Source organism: Lutra lutra, chromosome 12 (assembly GCF_902655055.1).
Source record: "Lutra lutra chromosome 12, mLutLut1.2, whole genome shotgun sequence".
Taxonomy (NCBI): Eukaryota; Metazoa; Chordata; class Mammalia; order Carnivora; family Mustelidae; genus Lutra; species Lutra lutra.
In genome coordinates this window covers 95,688,901-95,711,329 of record NC_062289.1, presented here as the reverse complement: position 1 = coordinate 95,711,329, position 22,429 = coordinate 95,688,901, and the positions used below count along the sequence as shown (strand labels likewise).

Sequence of the window (22,429 nt, the reverse complement as noted above, 5' to 3'; positions counted from 1 at the left end):
GAAAACTGATGACAAGGAATAGGAGTCTAAGTATAAAAGATCCCATCAACCAGCAAAGATCAATGATTAATGTCCATCACTTCCCGCATGCCCTACCCACCCTGTGAGGGAAACTTCCCAGAGCAGCCACAAGCGGGCAGCAGTGCCTCAGTCCACGTGATCCCACGTCCCCAGCCCAGATTACGGAAGAGGGAGAGAGACCACCTATGACCTACCTCCACAGTCTGCCTCCCTCAGGATGCGCTAACCCCATTCTCAGGGATCTGGCTTGGAACTGTAATTAATTCTTGAAGCAGGACCCAAGACAGAAGCATAAGGCTGGAGAGGGACCAGGGTGGCCACAGAGGGCTATAACCAGGTGGGAGTTAGGAGTGGGAGGGCCAAATCCATTGATGCATTCCACGGCAGAAATTTTCTGTAGCCTGGGAATGCCTGTCTACATCCTTAGGCACTGGTCTTTACCACCACATCAACCCTGACCAAAATGATTAATAGGATAGACTAAAACCTTCCCAGTTCACCCCCACAGAGTCTGCCTCAATGCTATCATTGTGTATGAAAGGTCTCCTGCTCCTGGACGACAACCACTACAGCAATGTGCTCAGAGTTCTAGAACACCTTCTGGGATGCCACGGGATCTTTCACTTCACGTAAGTCCTAATAGACCCCCTGAGAGGTCCTGCGTGCATCTGAACAATAAAAAAGACCAGGCAAACTCATTTTGCAGGCAAAGAGGTGCAGCCCAGCCCTGGGTCAGGTTTAGAATAGGTCTCCCTTCTAGCTTCATCTTCTCCAACACCCTTCCAACCACCTGGAGCTTGTGATACTGTGATTTGTAATAAGAAATATGTATTTGGTCTTGGTCCCATCTAGTGCCATAGCTAGCTCCCCAAACCCTTATAATTAGGGCAGTAGGGGCATCTTTGGTTATAATATTTGGACTTTGTTCCTGAGATAGTTTCAAAGTGAAAACAGTGAAGTGGATGTCTTGCTATCTAAGGCAGATCCCTCCGGCCACACCACACCTGAGTTTATGCTAAGGAGGTGATGTTCGCCAAGTCCCTGGATAACCTAAGGATGGTGGCTGGTTGCCAGGGGAACCATTCTTGAGATGAGAAGCTCAGAACTTTCAGCCCCACCTCCCACCTGGGGAGAAGGGCCAGGGGTTGAAGGGATGATGACCAACGGCCAGTGGTTTTATCAATCATGCCTATGTAAAGAAGCTTCCATAAGACTCCAAAAAGGATGTGGTTTGATGATCTGGGTGTGCTGGGAGAGGGCATGGAAGCTCTATGCTTTTCCCCTATACCCTACTCTATGCATCTCAACCATCTGGCTATTCCTGAGTTCTATCCTTGTGTAATAAGCCGGGAATTCAGTCACTCTGAGTTCTGTGAGCCCCTCTAGCAAATCACTTGAACCCAAAGAGAGGGTCCCGGGAACTCTAATAGATGTCCAGTTGGTCGTCAGATGCACAGGTGACAATGCAGACTTAGAACTGGCATCTGAAGTGGGGGGACAGACAGTCTTGTGGGACTGAGTCCTTATCTTGGGCATCTAACACTACCTGGGGTAGACAGTGTCAGAACTGAGTTGAGTGCAGGATACCCTGCCATTCTCAGAGGTATTATGGAATGTACTCGGGGTGAGCAAAGTACTGAGAGCAGGAGGTTTTTTCCTTCTTTATGGAGCTGCATTTAAATCAAGTGGATGGGAGGATCTGCTTGTAAATCTACATGGACTCCTTTAAAAATTCGTCTCCAGGCTCTCAATGCATATGGAAGAATGCACAGAACCTTTTTTTTTTTTTTTTTTTAAGATTTTTATTTATTTATTTGACAGAGAGAGATCACAAGTAGACGGAGAGGCAGGCAGAGAGAGAGAGAGAGGGAAGCAGGCTCCCTGCTGAGCAGAGAGCCCGATGCGGGACTCGATCCCAGGACCCTGAGATCATGACCTGAGCCGAAGGCAGCGGCTTAACCCACTGAGCCACCCAGGCGCCCCTGCACAGAACCTTTTAACGGGGATTTCCTAGCCACTTACCTCCCTAACTTGTACTCCTCTGGTGTGTAGCCCATGTACTGGATCAGCCGTTCCACACCCTCTGCTGGAGGCCCATGCCAGTGTGGCCAGGTGTCTGGGCACAGGGACTTGTACCTGGGGAGAGGAGAGGCCCTTCCAGAAAGCCCTTGGACCGGACACTTGCCTCCCACCCCCTGCCAGGGGCCCACTTGGCTCAGCTGTGGCATGCCAGTCACTCAGCACAATCTAGCAGACCCATCACACCAACTTCCTTGAATTCAGCAATAGACACTTGGCAAGAAAGATAAAAGGGAGAAACTATTTCAGTAGGTCTGGCCTGTCTTCATAGAACCTGACATCATCGGACACTTGGCCCGAGAAACCCCATTCCACTCCACAGACTCTACGCAGGGACATGAAATCCTGTGCCCACACATGAGCTTACACAAGAACGTACACAGCGTCACCGTGACATTATTCATCAGAGACAACCCAAATGTCCGTCTGCTGATGAACGAAGGGACAAAATAAACATGGGTCAGCACACGAAGAAAAGGGCCCACGCCTGGTAAATAATGAGGGACGTGGGCCCAGGGAGGACTTCAGATCCCAATTTCAGCATACATTGCGAGGATGTGCTCCCTATAAAAAGAACCATGAGGTCTGCAACATCATGAAATAAGAGAATGCAGAAATCCACGTGCCTGTAGACTTGCAGCTATAGGAACTGGGTTCAAGTAGAGCTCAGGAGCTGGGCAAGTCACTCTGTCTCCTCACCTCTGCAACGGGAACAAGGGACACGACCTTCCTCGTGGGCCCGTCATGAGGTCGACGTGAGATAACCCGTGGAGAGGACTGGGCTCAGTCTAAGACCTCAAAAAATGTTAGCTACACTGTTCCTGCTGTGCTTCTTACCCTTAATATTGTGACATGGTTTGTTTTATTTTAAAATCACTTTTTTTAAAAGACTTTATTTATTTGAGAGAGAGAGAGAGAGAGAACATGAGAGTGGAGAAGGTCAGAGGGAGAAGCAGACTCCCCATGGAGCCGGGAACCTGACGCGGAACTTGATCCCGGGACTCTGGGACCATGATCTGAGCTGAAAGCAGTCGCTTAACCAACTGAGCCCCATGAAAATCACATTTTAAACTGCTAGAAACATGTTGATTTTCCCAGAACTACACTTCATGAAAAGGTCATTAAGGGCATTGCCATGGAGTAAATGTCTATGTCCTCCCCTCATCCTAAACTCACAGGCTGAAATCCTAAGCCACCATGTATTAGGTGGTGAGGGTCCTCTGGGAGCTGACAAGGTTGTAAGGCTGAAGCCCCCATGAATGGGGTCATCACCCTTCTAAGAGAGACCCCAAAGAGTTCCCTCACCCTCTTCCCATCACATGAGGACCCACAAGAAGGGCGGTCTGTGTGCAACCCAGAGGGGGTTCTCCCCAGAACACGACCTTGCTGGTATCTTGTTCTCAGCTTTCCAGCCTCCAAAACTGTGAAAGGTACTTTTCCGTTGTTTATAACACCCAGTCTATGGTGCTTTATTACACAAGCCCGAAACTAAGACATTAAGTGTCCCCTGTTCCTCCCCGATGACCTCTCTTGGTCCAGGCACACACACAAAGGCGCAGGGGCATGCCTCCCCCAGGTAACGCAGTAGGGACACAACTGTCCAGTCCACTAGCACATGCCATCAAAGCTGTCCAGACATGCGGCGGCCAGACAAGGGCGGAATGGGGAGAGATCTTCAACACCCACAGGCAGAGGGACTGGGAATTCTGTCCTTTTCAACTCTGAGATGCAGTTGCTTCCTGGCCAAGGGAAGCGGTGCCACACAGGGTGCCCCCTCCCAGGGGCTCCAGCCCCTCCCCCGGGGCCGCCCACCTGCAGCCATGCCAGCCCTACTTGCTGGTCTTCCAGCCTGCCCAGTTTCCACCTCGTTAGCATTCACCAGCAGAGTAAACGAGCCTCAGATGACAAAAAAGTAGAAATAAAGCTGTACAAAGTGCAAAACTGCAGAAAAATGGGAACACAAAATGCACAGGTCAGGCAGGCAGCCGCTGCTGATTCTGGCCGTCTCCACCGGAAGTCAGATTCAGAAAAAGGAACAAGTGAAAAAATGAACAACTAGTAGCTGATGAGCAAAAACGGCATGCAAAGGAGGTATGTTAGGGGGGAAAAAAAGGCAAATAGGCTGGTAGTTCCTTAAACAATTAAACACTGAGTTATCCTATGACCTAGTAATCTACTCCTGGGTATACAGCTCCCCAACATAAAACACACGTCCACATAAAAACCTGAACATGTGTGTTCCTAGCAGCGTTATTCCCAATAGTCCGGAATGGAAACAATCCAAATGCCCACCAACTGATGGGTCTCTCCGCACAACAAATGGAACATGATTCGGCCCTAAAAAGGGATGACATACTGACATGTGCTACCACAGGGATGAACCTTGAAAACACTGAGCAAAGTGACAGAAACCAGTCATGAAAGGCCATGTGCTGTAGGACTCCATGTGTAGGAAACTTCCAGAATAGGGTAATCTATAGAGACAGGAAGCAGGTGAGTGGTTGCTTAGGGCTGGGGCCAAGGTGGTAAGGATATAAGGGGGTTATAGGTAAAGGGTATCAGCAGGAATATAAATCATTTAACATAACAACGAGGCTGGAGAACAGTATGAAGCTTCCTCAAAAAGCTAAAAATAGAACTACACTATGATCCAGCAATTGTACTACTAGGTATTTTCCCAAAGAAGACAAAATTACAGATTTGAAGGGGCACGTGCACCCCAATGTTTATAGCAGCAATGTCCACAATAGCCAAACTGTGGAAAGAGCCCCAATGTCCATCGACTGATGAGTGAATAAAGAAGATGTGGTATATACATACAATGGAATACTACGCAGCCATAAAAAAGAAGGAAATCTTGCCATTTCCAAGGATGTGGATAGAACTAGAGGGTATTGTGCTAAGCGAAATAAGTCAGAGAAAGACAAATACCATAGGACCTCACTCACATGTGTAATTTAAGAAAGAAAACAGAGGAACATATGGGGGGGTAGAGGGAAAAAAGGAGAGAAGGAAACAGGCCATAAGAGATCCTTGGTGACCGAGAACTGAGCTGATGGAGGGGTATGGGTGGGGGATGGGCTAGACAGGGGATGGGGATTAAGGAGGGCCCTTGTTGTGATAAGCGCTGGGTGTTGTCTGTAAGTGATGAATCACTGAATTCAACTCCAGAAACCAGTATTGCACTGTAGGTTAACTAGGAGTTAAATAAAAATAACAGTGAGGAAATAGATTATTACTCAATAAGTATGTATAAGCAGATAGCACTTACCAAGACATGAGACTCATGGAAGAAAAACCAGCATGCTCCTTGGTAAAGAAAGATCTGAGATCACTAAAGCAGGGGCTAAAAATAAGACCTGCTGGGAAATGCTCAAGTTTCAAAAGGCAGAACCTTGATATAAGTTGCAAAATACAAGAAATCAGATGAAAAATGTAAGCTCATGGACGTGACTTTTATAAAGCTGTAGTTCAAAAGAAACCTAGTAGTCAGGTGGAAATGCGAAACTTAACCACGCCCACCTACAGAAATAACCATTACGACATTATGCTTCCCTTGAGAGCGTGAGATTGTGTTAATTTTTTTTTTTTTGGTAGCACAAATTCACACGCAGCCCCCCACTAATGAAGTATTAGTGCACAAACAATTTGGGGGGCGGTGGGGTTATCTCATTAAGTCCTGATGAACTCCCTGAGAGCAAACAATTTAATCTCTATGTTACCCGTAAGGAAATGGGTCAGAGCTAGAAGAGAAAGGATGGGGAGTCCCACCCAGGTTTTTGTGGTTTCACCGTCCAGGTTCCCACCACTACACTTGCTTCGCAGGAGAGCTTACGAGGCTGTGAGGATAACTGCCAGACTGATGGCACTAAACCAGCACCTACAATCCCCGTGGGGCAGGTCTTCCCCAACTGTGTACAGACTCAAGGGGTACACTGCCCATGTCTGTGCCCCTAGTGGCAGGTCTATGCATCAGCCTTGACCTTCCTGCCTCCAAGAAGTCACACGTTTAGGGAAACGAAGGGAAGGAGGTAACTAACCTGAGTCAGTTTCCTATTCTCCAAAATGTTCATGTTCATCTCGATTACAGAAGAACCCAACGGAGCTCCCTGGGGGATGGCCTTTTACTCATCGCCACACCCAGAGACTCCCCACACAGTAGGTTTTTGATCCTGTACTGGCATAGGATCAACAAAACAAGTGTTACCTTTGCAAGAAATGCTCGTATTTCCGCCGGTATGCAAAGCCCGCCCGTCTCACCCGCAGGAGCTCCATCAGCCCCAGGTACTTGATCTGATGCCTTATGAGCAAGTCGTCAAACTTGCCTTTGGAAATACAGAAGGGAGAGTGACCGTAAATGACCCGATAGCTCTGTTTCAACTGAGAAAGACCATAGGCTACAAGCTGACCATCGTGGCCTGGGTCTGGCCACAGACATATTTTGTCAGGTCCCCTGTGTGTGTGTGTGTGTGTGTGTGTGTGTGTGTGTGTGTGATTGGGGGAATTTTATAGGAAAATCTGTATTTCTGGCTTCTCTAGAAAAAAAAAATGATATCTGGCCCTTCTGGGTTAGAGTTCCACATGGGAACAACTGATTGGAAGGGGATAGGGCTGCTGCTTTGGACATGATGTGCCCTTTGCTGTTTGTCACAGTCCCCTCCACTCCCTACTGCCTTATACCCAGTCTGCTTCACTTATTTGCTCTTCCTGCCTAGCTTTCATACAACAGTGTCACTGACCATGGCGTGAGCTTGGAAGATACCCAAGTCATAGACCATCTTGGAAGACAGTTCCTTGGCTGGAGGGAAGCAACACTGCTCCCTCTGACATCTGTCTGGCTCAGCTGGCTTGCTCCTGAAATGGGCCAGGCTCTGAGCAATGCTCATTCGGGACCACCAAAAAACCTCTCCATCCCTCTTCATTTTCCTTCTATTATTTAAAAATGGATTCATGTACAAAGGACAAGAAGCAAGGCTATGGGGTGTTTGGGGCTTTTTTTTTTTTTTTTTTTTTTTTTTTAGCATCTTAACCCACTGTCATCTTGGCTTTCCCCCCAGCCTCATTTCCCTGAGCTCAGTGTTCAGAACGATTCATGACTCACTGGGTTCTTTCCTCTCATTGGGTTTGATGCAACGGATGTATGAAGGTTCCTTAGAGATGAGGATTTCCAGAAGGCTGCTCAGGCTATTTTTAAACTGAGTCCCCACCTTCAGAGGGAAAGAGAGAGAGAGAGAGAATGAATGAGCTAAAGACATTGCTTCTCCCAGTAAATACAGAGAAGATTGGCTAGGGCACAGGTCTTTCTATCCCAGCTCCTGACAGATTGCCCTCCCCATAACCATCTCGCCCACTAAAAAGGTTTTGGATGTTCTGGTCTGAGAAGTCCAAGCTCAGACTGGTCAAACAGAGGCTGGACAAGCACCTGTTCAGGGTGCTTTCCTCACTCAGCAAATATGTGGTGAGCACCTCATAGGAGCCCGTATCGCCATTGAGACCATCACCCCCATCAGCCTCCCATTTCCCGGTTACCAAGCTTCCTTTATGACACTTGCACTGTTGTTAAGTCCCTTCTTTCTTTGATGGTATTGTCCTCTCCTCTCTTCCATTAGATCATACACCCCATGAGAACATGGATCTTGTCCATTCTGTTATTGCTAAAACTTGCGCCCTGCACGCAGCGCTTGACACACAGTAAACACACTGGTTGCTACACTTGGAAAATATGTATTTAGTCAGTGTGTGTTAGAGAGGGACACTTTCAGAAAAAGGAAGGACAGATTAAAATGTGCAGGTAACTGAGAATATTTGTACCCTCTGGCTGATTTTTACTACCTTTTCCAATTCCGCATGGGCCTGCTTTCCCCTGACTCACCGTTGGTGGCCTTCTCCGGTTTTCTAACTCGGCCACCAGGAAGCACTCCTTCAGGATGCGGTTTTTGGACCTGCACAGCACCTGCAAGTAAAGGAAATGAGCCCCACATTCACTGCTTTGGAAGTCACTAAGGGGTCTTTGGGAAACCTGTGTAAGTGTGCACCGCAGCCCAGAGCCATTTGCTTTGGGAGCACTGGAAGATGGGAAAAAAGACAAATGCGGAAGGAAACGTTTAAATACTGGATCCACAGCTCTGTCTACATGGTGAGGCTGTCTGATTGTTTTTCCTTGGACACAGTCAAGCTATCCTTGTTCACAGTCCAGCCCATAAAGAATGAACAGCTCTCCAAGAATGATCTCCAGGATATGGTGTTAAGTGGGGGGAAAAAAAAAAGGCAAGACAAGGACCACATGTACAGTGTGTGATTACTGTGTGAAGAGAAAGGAAAAGGAGGGATACACACACACACCCCTTGGTCTGAACCATCCCTGGAAGGATACACAATCAAATGGCTAAAACAGTTGGCTCTCAGAGAGTTGGTGATATGGGGTCAAGGACATCAGCTTTTGTGCAGTTTGATTTCTCCTCACTGTGCACAAGTTTTCAAAATAGTTTGTATTACTAAAAATCTTGATTTATATTTTTAAGAGAGTTGAGAGAGAGTGGGGGAAGAGCAAGGGGAGAGGGAGAGAGAGAGAGAGAATCTTCAGTGGGCTCCATGCTCAGTGCAGAGTCCAACATGGGGCTCGATCTCATGACCCTCAGATCATGATCTGAGCTAAAATCAAGAATAGGACACTCAACTGACTGAGCCACCTAGGGGCCCCAAAGATCTTCAATTTAAAAAAATTAATTCTAGGGCGCCTGGGTGGCTCAGTTGGTTAAGCGACTGCCTTCGGCTCAGGTCATGATCCTGGAGTCCCGGGATCGAGTCCCGCATCAGGCTCCCAGCTCCACGGGGAGTCTGCTTCTCCCTCTGACCTTCTCCTCGCTCATGCTCTCTCTCACTGTCTCTCTCTCTCTCAAATAAATAAATAAAATGTTTAAAAAAATTAATTCTACACTAAAATTCTTTTCTTTGTATTCATATAATGAGATATTCTTCGGCCTTTAAGGAAGGAAATTAACCAAACAGTGGAAGGAGCAGAGATGCCCTTCAACAGACAAATGGATAAAGATGTGGTCCGTATACACAATGGAATATTACTCAGCCACCAAAAAGGATGAATACCCACCATTTGCATTGACATGGATGGGACTGGAGAGGCCTATGCTAAGGGAAGTAGGTCAGGCAGAGAAAGACAATTTTCTTATGGTTTTGCTCATATGTGGAGCATATGGAATAGCATGGAGGACATTAGGGGAAGGAAGGGAAAACTGAAATCGGAGGGGAAGACAAACCATGAGAAATTATGGACTCCAGGAATCAATCTGAGGGCTTCAGAGGGGATGTGGTTGGGTTATGGGGTAGCCCGGTGATAGGTATTAAGGAGGGCACATGTTGTGATGAGCAAGCACCCTGGTGTTATATGTAAACAGTGAATCATTGGACAGTACATCAAAAACTGGTGATGTACTGTATGGTGACTAACATAACACAATTTTAAAAACCCAAGAAATTTAAAAAAAGAAGGAAATTGTGACACGTGGGGACATGCATGAAACTGAGGACATCACGCTAAGGGACAGAAATGAGACACAGAAGGACAAGTACTGTATGACCCCATTCACATGAGATTCCTAGAGGAGTCAAATTCAGAGCGATAGGAAGTAGGGTGGTGGCTGCAGGAGCTGAGGGAGGAGGAACAGGGAGTGTTTGAAACAGGGGGCAGAGTTTCAGTTTTCCAAGATGAAAAGGATCCTGGAGATTGGGAGTATGAGGATCAATGGTGTTTAATGCTACTCAAATGAACACTTAAAAACAATTGTGATGGTACATTTTATGGTATGTGCATTTTACCACAATTCGACGTTTCTTTGAATTAAAAAAAAAAATTGGGGCACCTGGGTGGCTCAGTGGGTTAAGCCTCTGCCTTCGGCTCAGGTCATAATGTCAGGGTCCTGGGATCGAGCCCCGCGTTGGGCTCTCTGCTTAGCAGGGAGCCTGCTTCCCCCTCTCTCTGCCTGCCTCTCTGCCTACTTGTGATCTCTCTGTCAAATAAATAAATAAAATCTTTAAAAAAATTTTTGTTTAATCCACTCTAATTCTGCTCTTAATGATGTCACAAAAGAGCAATTTGGGGATGGGGTGAACACATTAGAAAGGATCCATGTTTTTTCTGTTTTGTTTTTTTTTTTAAGATTTTATTTATTTATTTTAGAGAGAGATCATAAGTAGGCAGAGAGGCAGGCAGAGAGAGAGGGGGAAGCAGGCTCCCTGCTGAGCAGAGAGCCCCATGTGGGGCTCGATCCCAGGACCCTGGGATCATGACCCAAGCGGAAGGCAGAGGCTTTAACCCACTGAGCCACCAAGGCGCCCCTAGAAAGGATCCATCTTGAAGGCAAAAGAAAGGGCCAGGTGCATCAGTCCTAGCTGGTGAAGGGAGAGACTCTCAGATTTTTCCATGGGAAGCACCCTCCATAGGTGGGTTTGTGATGGGTGTGGTGCGCAGGGGCAAAGCCAGGAGAGGAGTATTGTGTTCCTTGTGCCATCTGGGCCCTTCTACGCCTGTGTCATTCACAGTGACCCTGGGAAGAGGCACCGCCAGACCCACCCCACAACGACAGGAAAATCTGCTCCAGACCCCGTGCTGGGAAGAGGCAAGGCTGATGCTCAGTCCCAAAGAGCACCGGCCTAGAGCAGAGATCCAAAGTTAGGAATAGTTCTCTATCCCGAAGCCCAGAGATTGGGCTGAGAAAGATTGGAAAAGCCAGAAGGTATTCCTGAAACCAACAGTCTCTGTGTTCGCTCTGAAAAGGTCTCCCTAACTTTAAGCTTTTTGTAGACCAAGCTAATGAAATAAAATCTAATTTTTATAAAATAGCCAACTGTTTCAATACAAAGGAAGGCTTCAAAACACCCAGGGTATTTCTGAACAGTGAGGTATATGGAAGGAGATTGGAACTTGCAGCAGCGGCCCCAGGGGCTAATCGCAGCTCCAGCCCCACTTCATGATGTGATCTTGAGCAAGTCAAGACTTCTCGGGGTCTCAATTTTCTCATCCTCTGTTCATGCTACCCTAGTACATTCCCACTGCACCTGAACAAAAATCTCTTCTCCTCCCTGGGGACCTCACCCTGCTGGGCTCATTCCCCTCTCCAAACATCATACTCCTTACTGAACACACACTGAAATCGTCTGGGCTTCAGGGCCTTTGCACATGCCAGTCCCTCAACCTGGAGTCAGCCCAATCTTTCCATGGCCAGTAACATTCTCACTCAGGTTTCAGCCCAAAGTCACCTCCACAGGGGTGTTTCTTCTGATCTCTTAAACTAGATTAAAAATGCTCCTCTCAATCGTGTTTTCTTATTTTCTTCAGAGCACTTCTCACCGATGGGTAACTTATTTGTGTACAGTTGACCCTTGGACAAAATGGGTTGGAACCATGTGGATCCCCTTACATGCAGATTTTCTTTTTCTTTACAGTACAGGGTTTTAAGTGTATTTTCCTTGGGACTTTCTTAATAATATTTTCTTTTCTCTAGCTTATTTCATTGTAAGAATACTGTATATAATATATAACATACAAAAGATGTGTTCAATGACTATTTATGTATGAGTAAGGCTTCCAGTCAACAGTAGGCTATTGGTAATTAAATTTTGGGAGAGTTGAAAGTTATACATGGAATTATGACTGTACAGGAAATTGTCAGGTTCATGTTGTTTAAGGGTCACTGTATATATTTATTCTTTTTTTTAATATATTTATTCTTGACCCCTCCCTGCCCCCAATGTAAGCCCCATGAGAACAAGAACTAGCCCAGCACACAACAGGGCCAATATACATTCTTGAATCAATGGCATATCATACATTCGTCTGTTGAAGGGCATCTTGGCTCTTTCCACAGTCTGGGGATTGTGGACTTTGCTGCTATGAACATTGGGGTACAGATGGCCCTTCTTTCCACTACATCTGTATCTTTGGGGCAAATCCCCAGTAATGCAATGGCAGGGTCATAGGGTAGCTCTATTTTTAGTTTCTTAAGGAATCTCCACACTGTTTTCCAAAGTGGCTGTATCAACTTGCATTACCACCAAGAGTGTAAGAGGGTTCCCCTTTCTCCATGGATGGGACTGGAGGAGATTATGCTGAGTGAAATAAGTCAAGCAGAGAGAGTCAATTATCATATGGTTTCACTTACTTGTGGAGAATAAGGAATAACACGGAGGACATGGGGAGATGGAGAGGAGAAGTGAGTTGGGGGAAATCAGAGGGGGAGATGAACCATGAGAGACTGTGGACTCTGAGAAACAAACAGGGTTTTGGAGGGTAGAGAGGTGGGGGGTTACAGGAGCCTGGTCGTGGGTATTAAGGAGGGCACGTATTGCATGGAGCACTGGGTGTGGTGCATAAACAATGAATCTTGGAACACTGAAAAAATAAAATAAAATTTAAAAGGGCATATCATACAGATGACCTTGAATATCTGTTCTGGCCATGCTAGAGTTCTAACATAAAGCACTGTACAGAAAAATCCAGAAGGCCAAACCAACCCCAAATCAGTGTCATGGGTGATACCATCAGAAATACATATAGTTAAATTCCAGACTTACTTCTTTCAGATGTCTGTAGAGGAGATCATTGTTTTTTTCTAAGAATCCTGTAAAACATTGAAAAATTTCTGAATCACTGGCTTTGTCTAAAAATGCAATTCTATCCCAACTGACTGCAAAGGGAAATCCTGAGCATAATCTCCTAGGCTCAGATCTGAGGTTCTCAGCCTTAGCACTGTGGATGTTTGGGGCTGGAGAATTCTTTCTTGTGGCGACTGTCTTGTGAATTGTAAGATGGTTAGCAGCACCCCTGAACTCTACCCACTCGATGCCAGCAGCCCCTTCCCCAGCTGGGAAAACCAAATTTGTCTCTAGACATTGCCAGATGTTCCTGGATGAGTAATCCTACCTGTGGTTGTGGAGGTCCTCAGAATTGAATTTATGGCACACACACTGTACTCTAACCTCTCCCTAGCTATCACGCAAATGTAGAGCCTTTATCCTAAGTATTGTCCTAATCCAGTAGCAAAGAGCTATGTAAAAAAAGAATGACATTGAGAGGCGCTTGGGTCGCCCAGTTGGTTGAACGTTCAACTCTTCCTTCCAGCTCAGATGATGATCTCAGGGTCATGGGATCAAGCCCCATGTTGGGCTCTACACTCAGCTGGGAGTCTCCTTGTCCCTCTCCCTCTGCTCCTCCCCCTACTTTCATGCTACCTATAAAATAAATACATACATAAATAAAATATAAAAAAAAAAAAAGGAATGACATCGAAACAATGGATGGAGTGTTGAATTTCAAGAGTGGCCTGGGGAAGCCAGGTGAGAAAATCATCCCCACCACTGAGGAAAGCAAAACTGAAGCATCAGGACTAGATGCTAGTATGTATCCTCATACAAAGGAGAATGTGCCATTTCTGACTTTAAAACTTGGTTATTAAGTGCTCACTTAAAACCTAATCAGTTAATAATCATTATGTTAGTAACTAAATGACATTATAAAATCAGCACTAGGGAGCCTGGGTAGCTCAGGCGGTTAAGCATCCAACTTTTGATCTCAGCTCAGCTCTTGATCTCAGGGTCATGAGTTCAAGCCCCACATTGGGCTCCACGCCAGGCATGGAGCCTACTTAAAAAATAAAAATAAAAACAAAAATCTGCTAAAAAAGACATGTATCAAAAACATCTATGATATAATCTTTTTAGAAAGCTGTTTGGAGCTACCAGAACTAACATCTTTATTGTGGTAAAATATACATAAAAAAAAATTCAGCATTTTAGCTATTTTTAAGTGTTTGGTGGCATTAAGTACAGTCACATTGTTGTGAACCATCACCACCAGCTGTCACCGAAACGCATTTTCTCATACTGAAACTTTGACCCCATTAAACGCTAATTCCCCATTCCCCTTCCCCCAGCCCCTGATGACCACTTTTCTACTTCCTGTCTCAGTCGGACTTTGACCACTCCAGGCATCTTGTCGTTGGAATCCTACAGCTTTCATCCTTTGTGACTGGCTGATTTCATTTAACATCAGTTTCCAAGGTTCCATCCATGGGGTGTATCAGAACTTCTTTCCTTTCTAGGACCGAATAACATCCCGCTGCTTATGTAAAGCACATTGTATTCACCCACACAGCCATCCATGGAAATAGGCAGATACCAAACACAGCTGTGTTTACAAGAGACAACACTGGAAACAAGCAGTGTCCATCAAATGGGTCAAAGGCTACAGCCCTAGAGCGAGTGCCTGTAGCCTCTCAAAAGAAACGTGGTGGGATCTGTGGGTTGCTGCAGAGCATGGATGACGGACAAGGGTCTGGAGGCAAAAGGCATGGGTCTGAACCCTAATCCTGCCACTTACAAGCTGAGTGACCTTGGGCGAGTGGCTGGACTTCTCTGAGCTCAGTTGCCTCATAGATTAAAAGGGAGATGATGATGATGATGATGATACTAATAATACAAGGGTTTTACAAGGTTTAAGTGAACAACAGAGATAAAGCAGTCCCGGCCCCCAGTAAGGGCTCACTGAGTGCTAACTGGAATCCAAGTGATCTCTCATAGTCCTTAAATGAAAAGTTGCCAAAGAGAGAACACAAAATAACAATCCGTGTTGGTTTTTTGTGCATAGGTGTGTGTTTGGATGTGTATATGTGCCCCCACATGTACATGGAGAAGGTATTTCTATTTTCCCGAAAAAGTACAAGAAACTGTTGGTTCTTGGGGTTACCTCCGGAAGAAGCTAGGAGTAAAGGGAACTTTCGGTTTCCTTTTTGGACTTTTCTATATGGACCCCAACTTCTAGCCTTACATGTATAATATCCTTTAAACGAAAATCAGTTGATGATGTCTACAGAGAGACTTGTCCTATTTTAAAATGCTTTCTGTTTTTATATACCACTGGGAAATTAAGAGAAAAAAATGTATTGCTTTTTAAAGATTCTTAGAGAAAAAACTAATTATTTAGAAGTGAAAATAATTTAGGGGTGCCTATCTGGCTCAGTCAGTAGAGCATGCGACTCTTGATTTCAGGGTCATGAGTTCAAGCATCACGTTGGGCATGGAGCCTACTTTAAAAAAGAATAAGCCTTGGGTGTTATAGGCAACTAAGGAATCCTTGAACATTGTATCAAAAACTAATGATGTACTAAATTTCTTTTAAAATGTAAAAATGTAAAAAAAGAGAAAAAGAAAAAAAAGTGAAAATAATTTAGAACCTAAAGCAGAAGTGACCAATGAAAATATTTTTTGAAAGAAAATGTTCATAGAAGCATTATTAGTAATAGCTCAAGAGCGTGAACAAACCCAGATGCCTATCAAATGACCAATGGATAAACAAAATGGTGTCTATCCATAGAATGGAATATTATTTAGCAATGAAAGTAACCACATGGGAGAATCTCGAAGACACGATGCTAAGTGAAAGAAGCCAGACACACGAAACCACATATTGTGAGATTCCATCAATACAAAATACTCAGAACGGGCTAATCTGCAGAGACAGAAAATAGAGGAGTTCAGAGCCTAGGGCTGTGGGGGAGGGGGTTGGGGAAAACACAGAAGTTGCTAACGCATGCGGGGTTTCTTTTTGGGGTGAAGAGGTTGCATAACTCTACAGTGAATACAGTTAAAAAGTACTGAATTGTACACTTTAAATGGGTGAAATGGAGTGGTTACAGGAGAAGTCATGAATAATAAGAACTAATAAGAAAAAAGCCCTTCAGACGGCATGCCTGCAAGGAGGGCTAGCAAACGTTTGGGAAGGGCGTGCAGCCATGTGTTCAGTGGACACAGGGGCACCTGCATGGCTGGGACACTCGCCTTTGGTGCAGTAGGTGACCTCCCCCGCATAGTGGAAGAGCCGGAACTCCATCCAGCCAATCCTCTTCCGGCCCTTTGGCCCTGCCAGCTTCCGGCTGCAGCAAGACAGAAATAGACACGGACTGAAACTTTCTCGTCTGGGGCAACAAAATGCCCCAGTATATGAAGGAAGTAGCAAAAGAGAAGCCTTCACAAGTTGTTTAGGAGCATGACAACTGACTGGTGCACCGGAAACTAAACACGCATAGGTCTCCCTAATATTAGATCCCTCTCTGTGCAGCAAGTGGAACGCTTTTGCACTGGTGGTGGGAATGCTGACTGGTGCAGCCACTCTGGAAAACAGTACAGAGGTTCCTCAAAAAGTTAAAATAGAGCTACCTTATGATCCAGCAAATCACACCACCAGAGAATACAAAAACACAAATTCCCAAAAATACATACTCCCCGATAGTCATAACAGCATTATCTGCAACAGCTGAATTATGGAAGCAGTCCAAGTGTCCTTTGATTGATGCATGGATAAAGAAGATATGGTTTATAGATATACAATGGAATATTACTCAGCTGTAAAAAAGAATAAAATCTTGCCATTTGCGACAACATGGATGGAGCTAAGGAGGATAATGCTAAGTGAGGTCAGAGAAGGACACTATATGATGTCACTCATATTTAGTATTTAAGAAACAAATGAACGAAGGGGAAAAGGGGGACAGAAAGACAAAGAAACAGACTCTTAACTATAGAGAATACACAGATGGTGAGCAGAGGGGAGGCAGGTGGCAGGAGGGAGAAATAGGTGATGGAGATGAAGGAGGGCATGACCCTCCTTGGGTCCTCGGGGTGATGACCAAGGGTGACATATGGACGAGCTGAATCACTATATTGTGCACCAGAAACTAATATTACACTGTATGTTAACTAACTCAAATTGAAATAAAAACTCAAAATAAAATTAGATCCATCTCTGAAGAACTGAGGAATTAACCTATGTGAGCCCCAGAAACACTTACTTACACAATGAAATAATTTCTACTTTCTTCCAGGTGATAACTAAGAAACAATTTTGCTACCTTACACTTTTACGATGTGGAGGGACTAAAATACTCATGAAACATCATTTTTCGGATTCTGGTGATTCATAATTATTATAACCTTTTCTTGAAATATATATACGTACATATTGACAGTGCAGGTATCCTAAGTATGCAATTCAGTGAATTTGGGCACAAGAAACATACCCACGGGACCAGCACCCAGATCAAGAGACAAAATATTACCCGTATTACCTGAGAATCACTCCCCCACCACCTTGAGCCCCTTCCAGATGAGCTCCATCTAACACAACAGGCTGGTCTTTATCTGGTTTGGCACTTGACAGAAACAGAATTGTATAGTATACACTTTTCTGTGTGTCTGATTTCTCTTGTTTACATGCTCTGTGATTTACCCACATCACTGCATGTAGTCACGGATGATGCATTTTTGTGGCTATTATTCCATTTGTGAACAGACCACAATCTGTTTTTCCATTTCTGATGCATTTACTTATCCTGGCGATATTCTACGAAAGCACGATAAAGCCGCTACCATCTACGGAGTCTTGGCCATGGCCAGAAATTGTATTAGGTGATTTATGTAGTCATTTACAATGTTACCCACTAGGTCGAGTAATAAGTCACTTGTCTTGTAAATGGCTGAGCTGGGATTCAAAACCAGGGCTTTAGGATTCCAAAGCATGAGATAAGTAATTCTCTCCTTTTGTCTCAAAGACCAAGTTAAATTTCTAGTCAATTTCCTGAGCTGCTACCAATGTTCTGTATCTTGATCTGGTGCTGGTGATGAGGGAGGTACGTACAATGTGAAGATTTGCTGGGTTGTTTACTTCAGAGCTACACATATCACTATATGTATTTTGTACTTTAAACCTAACTACTGGGTATTTACCCCAAAGATACAGATGTAGTGAAAAGAAGGGCCATATGCACCCCAATGTTCATAGCAGCAATGTCCAAAATAGCCGAACTGTGGAAAGAGCCGCGATGCCCTTCAACAGATGAATGGATAAAGAAGATATGGTCCAGGGGCGTCTGGGTGGCTCAGTGGGTTAAAGCCTCTGCCTTCGGCTCAGGTCATGATCTCAGGGTCCTGGGATTGCGCCCCGCATTGGGCTCTCTGCTCAGCGGGGAGCCTGCTTCCCCCTCTCTCTGCCTGCCTATCTGCCTACTTGTAATCTCTGTCAAATAAATAAATAAAATCTTAAAAAAAAAAGAAGATATGGTCCATATATACAATGGAATATTCCTCAGCCATCAGAAAGGATGGATACCCAACTTTTGTATCAACATGGATGGGACTGGAGGAGATCATGCTGAGTGGAATAAGTCAAGCAGAGAAAGTCAATTATCATATGGTTTCACTTATTTGTGGAACATAAGGAATAACATGGAGGACATTAGGAGAAGGAAGAGAAAAATGAAGTGGTGGGGAATCAGAGCGGGAGATGAACCATGAGAGACTGTGGACTCTGAGATACAAACAGGGTTTTAGAGGGGAGGGGTGTGGGGGATGGGTTGGCTGGGTGGTGGGTATTAAGGAGGGCATGGATTGCATGGAGCACTGGGTGTTATATGCAAACAGTGAATCTTGGAACGCTATATCAAAAACTAGTGACATACTGTATGGTGACTCACATAATAAAAAACAATAATAAAAAACAAAACAACTATTTCATGCATGTGACTCTATCCAAAATGTAATGATCACAGATACAAAATCTTCGAACATTCTACCCAGAATTCATTTGAATTTGATTTCCACTAACAAAAGGTATGATGTATATGAGTTGGTGCATCCTTATGGTGCATCACGTTTCAACGTACGAAGCAGCATATGAATTACGGCTATGGGGTCCACTGCCCACATATCCAAGAAAGAGGATCTACAATGAGCTTCCCCAGGCAAGAGCTTCCCAAGCGAGATACATACGTTTGGAAGTGTGCATGCTTCCCTACTTTTTCTTCCAATTTCTCCAGGAAACTCAAGTCTGTTGCGGGACCGGGACGGATACATTCTTCATCCTTCCAGAGAAAAACAGAAGCTTCAATGCATAGCCTCCATAACATGCCATCAATTCCAAGTTTAAATGCCTTTGCCAGCTGTGGCAGAATGTACTGGACTAAAATTCTCTTATCGAGCACAAGTTCAGGTGAATATTGGGGGTGAGAGGGCACCAATCTGTTCCAGGCACCTAGCGTCTCAGAGGGATGGGAAATTCTTTGGCAAGTCAACTCTTGGACTCGTCATACTTCCAGAGTCTTTCCAAGGACCCTCCACAGTCTCCATGACCAACTTACTTAAACATACCACCTCATTTTCTCTTAACCAGTCTTTGCTGACTAAGGACGTATCTCCTTTTTACTAGGAGCAAAGTCTTCTGGTAAAAAGAAATAAAACCAGGTACATCTGATTTTTTCACATTTCTCCAGCTGTGTCTACTTTCTATTTCGGGTCCTTAACATTGTTAACATTTAATGGACCATCTTAAAAAATGAATCAACCCTGCAGCTTTTATTAAAACAGCAAGAAAAAACAAAAACTGGGTTCAGGTTGGTGAGACGACTCTTCTGAAGTAGGATCTCTAGGCTTTCTGATTCCGTCTATGCGAAACCACACAGGAACAAATATTTACTACTAAAATATATAAAAATACTAGTCTGGCAATCCGTATGAGCATTGAGTACACACAGAATAGCTTAGGTCAGTCTGTGGTCCCCAGATGTCCACACGGCCCTTCCCAGACCATCTTACCTAAAATTGGATCGTCCTCCCCACCACATCTAATCTTTTCTGTTTTTTTCTTCATCGTGCAACCTCCTTATTTTGCCCATTAACCTGTTCCTTGTCCGTCTCTGTGCTAGAATTTAAAGCCTTGTGAGTGTAGCGGTTTTGATCCGTTTTGTCCACTGCTGTGTCCAAATCATAGCACCAAGTAAGCACTGATGCTATCTGTTGAGCGACTAGAGTCTGAAGGCTTGCCACACACCAGCATAATTCTAAGCCCTGTGCCTATACGATCTCAACTCGTCCTTACAGTTCCTCTTAAGATAAGGGCTCAAATTGTCGCACCCACTTGAAGACAAGGAGATTGGAGCACAGAGGGGTTAAAACACCCACTTAAGTTGACACAGCTAGTAAGTGTGGGGAGGGGCTGGGATCTGAATCCAGATGGTGCCCTGGCAACTGCAGTCACCACCCATCAATGTCCTGCTGGACTTTGGAATCTTGTTCACCCAACAGTTAGATGGAGGAGGGGGCAGGAGGAGAAAAGGGACCTGTTAATTTTCGTTAGAAGGAAGATGATCGCCAATGGGAAGGCAAAGAAATGATTTCTGATCGGCCTTTACATTTAAAAAAGTGATGTCTGAATTGGAACAACTGAGGATCGGCGGCCGGGGATGTTCTCAGAAGGTGCAACGGCTCGAGATCAAGTCACAGGTGCATCCTGAGAAGTCTCAGCTCAGGACCAATGGACGTTCTTTGTAAAACCTCCCTTTACGGTTTCTGGTTTTCTGCTCATCCTAAGCAACCCTCTGAAGCCTGGGGGAAATTCTTCTGTGCATTGGCAACACCGTATGAAGTCTCTTAATTCTCACCAGAATGGAAATGATTCCTTTGTGTCTCTCTTCCACCAAATCACAGATGATCTTGTTGTTGAAATACTGAATTGGTTCCCACTAAAACAACAGAGACCAAAGAATTCCCCAAGGAGGATTTAGATCAACATAAAATATCTCTCTTTTATTTATTTATTTAAGATTTTATTTATTTATTTGACAGACAGAGATCACAAGTAGAGAGGCAGGCAGAGAGGGGGAAGTAGGTTCCCCGCTGAGCAGAGAGAGCCGGATGCGGGGCTCGATCCCTGGACCCTGAGATCATGACCTGAGCCGAAGGCAGAGGCTTTAACCCACTGAGCCACCCAGGTGCCCCAAAATATCTCTCTTTTAAGGTGATTTTCCGGGCGCCTGGGTGGCTCAGTGGGTTAAGCCGCTGCCTTCGGCTCAGGTCATGATCTCGGGGTCCTGGGATCGAGTCCCACGTCGGGCTCTCTGCTCAGCAGGGAGCCTGCTTTGCTTCCCTTCCTCTCTCTCTGCCTGCCTCTCTGCCTACTTGTGATCTCTCTCTGTCAAATAAATAAATAAAATCTAAAAAAAAAAATAAATGAATAAAGTGATTTTCCAAAACTTGATTTTTACCTCCAACTTAAAACAAAACTTCCTGAAGGTCAAAGTAATTTCCCAGGAAATACTCAGAGAAAGAGTGAAAAATAATTCTGAGTACAAATGAGGATAAAATCTCCAGTGAAATATTATTGCTCAAGTGAATCTCTTTCGCTATAATAAGAAATCAAATGAGGAGAAAACATTAAAATGTTTTACCTCTATACCTTCCATTTCATATTCTGCCTGTTCTGCCTTTAGGGTTCTCTCAATCAACAGTTGCTGGAGTTTCTCATTGCAATAATTGATGCAGAACTGTTCAAAACTAGAGAGGGAAAATTAATCAATAATTAGTAATTAATTAATTTTAAAAGATTTTATTTATTTGACAAAGTACCAGCAGGGGGAGTAGGAGAAGCAGGCTCCCCACTGATCCAGGAGTCTGAAGTGGGGCTCGATCCCAGAAATCTGGGATTATGACTTGAGCCAAAGGCTTAGACTGAGCCACCCAGGCGCCTCGAGATGCAAAAATTTAATTAACTAGAGCTACACGCGTAGACCAATTAAAAATTGTATTTACTTATTTTTGAAGATGCTTTTTAACAGAGAAAGCAAAATCCTTACTAGTCATATCATTTACTAAAGAGATCAGAAGAGTCAAGCTAAAAGACGTTTGCATTTTTTATGGTTATTCCAATTCTGGGGATTCCAATTTCTGAGGATGGGAAAACCAATTCCTATAACACTAGAGATGCCTTAAACCAGACTCACACCCTAAAGGAGAACAGAGGACCAGTATGTAATGACGAACTCACCCATTCTTGTCGAAGACCTCAAACCCGTAGATATCCAGCAATCCGATCACAGTTTTCTTGGTGAAATCCTAGTCAAAGTAACACACATTGCTTGTTGTTAGGTCTTTTACTTAATGACTCTTAAAACGCGGTAGCTGCCTCCAAAACTTGGACTTGGTTATACAGCTCCCATCATCTCTCTTTTCAGCATTGGCTCACAGAGGAATCATGAGATGGAAAGGAATTTCCCAGCCCACTCCTCTGCCCTGAAGCCTGCCAGCATCCCACTGCGGCTTCGATGTCTGCCACCCAAGATGTGAGACCTTCCCCTTCTGATTCACAACCTTGCTTCAGCCCTTCTCAGTCTCCCGAGCCCACGTCAATCCCAAAGAAAGAGACCTCTAGAGACAGCAGCAAAGGAGATGTTTATCCAGGAGAGAGGATGGGTGGTTTGAATACCATTTTAAA

General features: G+C 44.6%; 1 protein-coding gene across 1 annotated transcript in view; it reads right to left on the bottom strand.

Moving 5' to 3' along the window:
* Positions 1 to 22,429, bottom strand: part of MYO1H (myosin IH) — a 104,336-nt gene that overhangs the window by 10,238 nt on the left and 71,669 nt on the right. Inside the window, exons 12-21 of the mRNA XM_047697180.1 lie at positions 21,983 to 22,050; positions 21,387 to 21,492; positions 20,601 to 20,681; positions 18,934 to 19,025; positions 15,949 to 16,043; positions 12,688 to 12,734; positions 7,973 to 8,053; positions 7,202 to 7,307; positions 6,308 to 6,425; positions 2,044 to 2,157 (exon numbers count right to left, since the gene is read on the bottom strand). Of these exons, the coding sequence (XP_047553136.1) occupies positions 2,044 to 2,157; positions 6,308 to 6,425; positions 7,202 to 7,307; positions 7,973 to 8,053; positions 12,688 to 12,734; positions 15,949 to 16,043; positions 18,934 to 19,025; positions 20,601 to 20,681; positions 21,387 to 21,492; positions 21,983 to 22,050 (908 nt within the window). The remainder of the gene's footprint in view (positions 1 to 2,043; positions 2,158 to 6,307; positions 6,426 to 7,201; positions 7,308 to 7,972; positions 8,054 to 12,687; positions 12,735 to 15,948; positions 16,044 to 18,933; positions 19,026 to 20,600; positions 20,682 to 21,386; positions 21,493 to 21,982; positions 22,051 to 22,429) is intronic.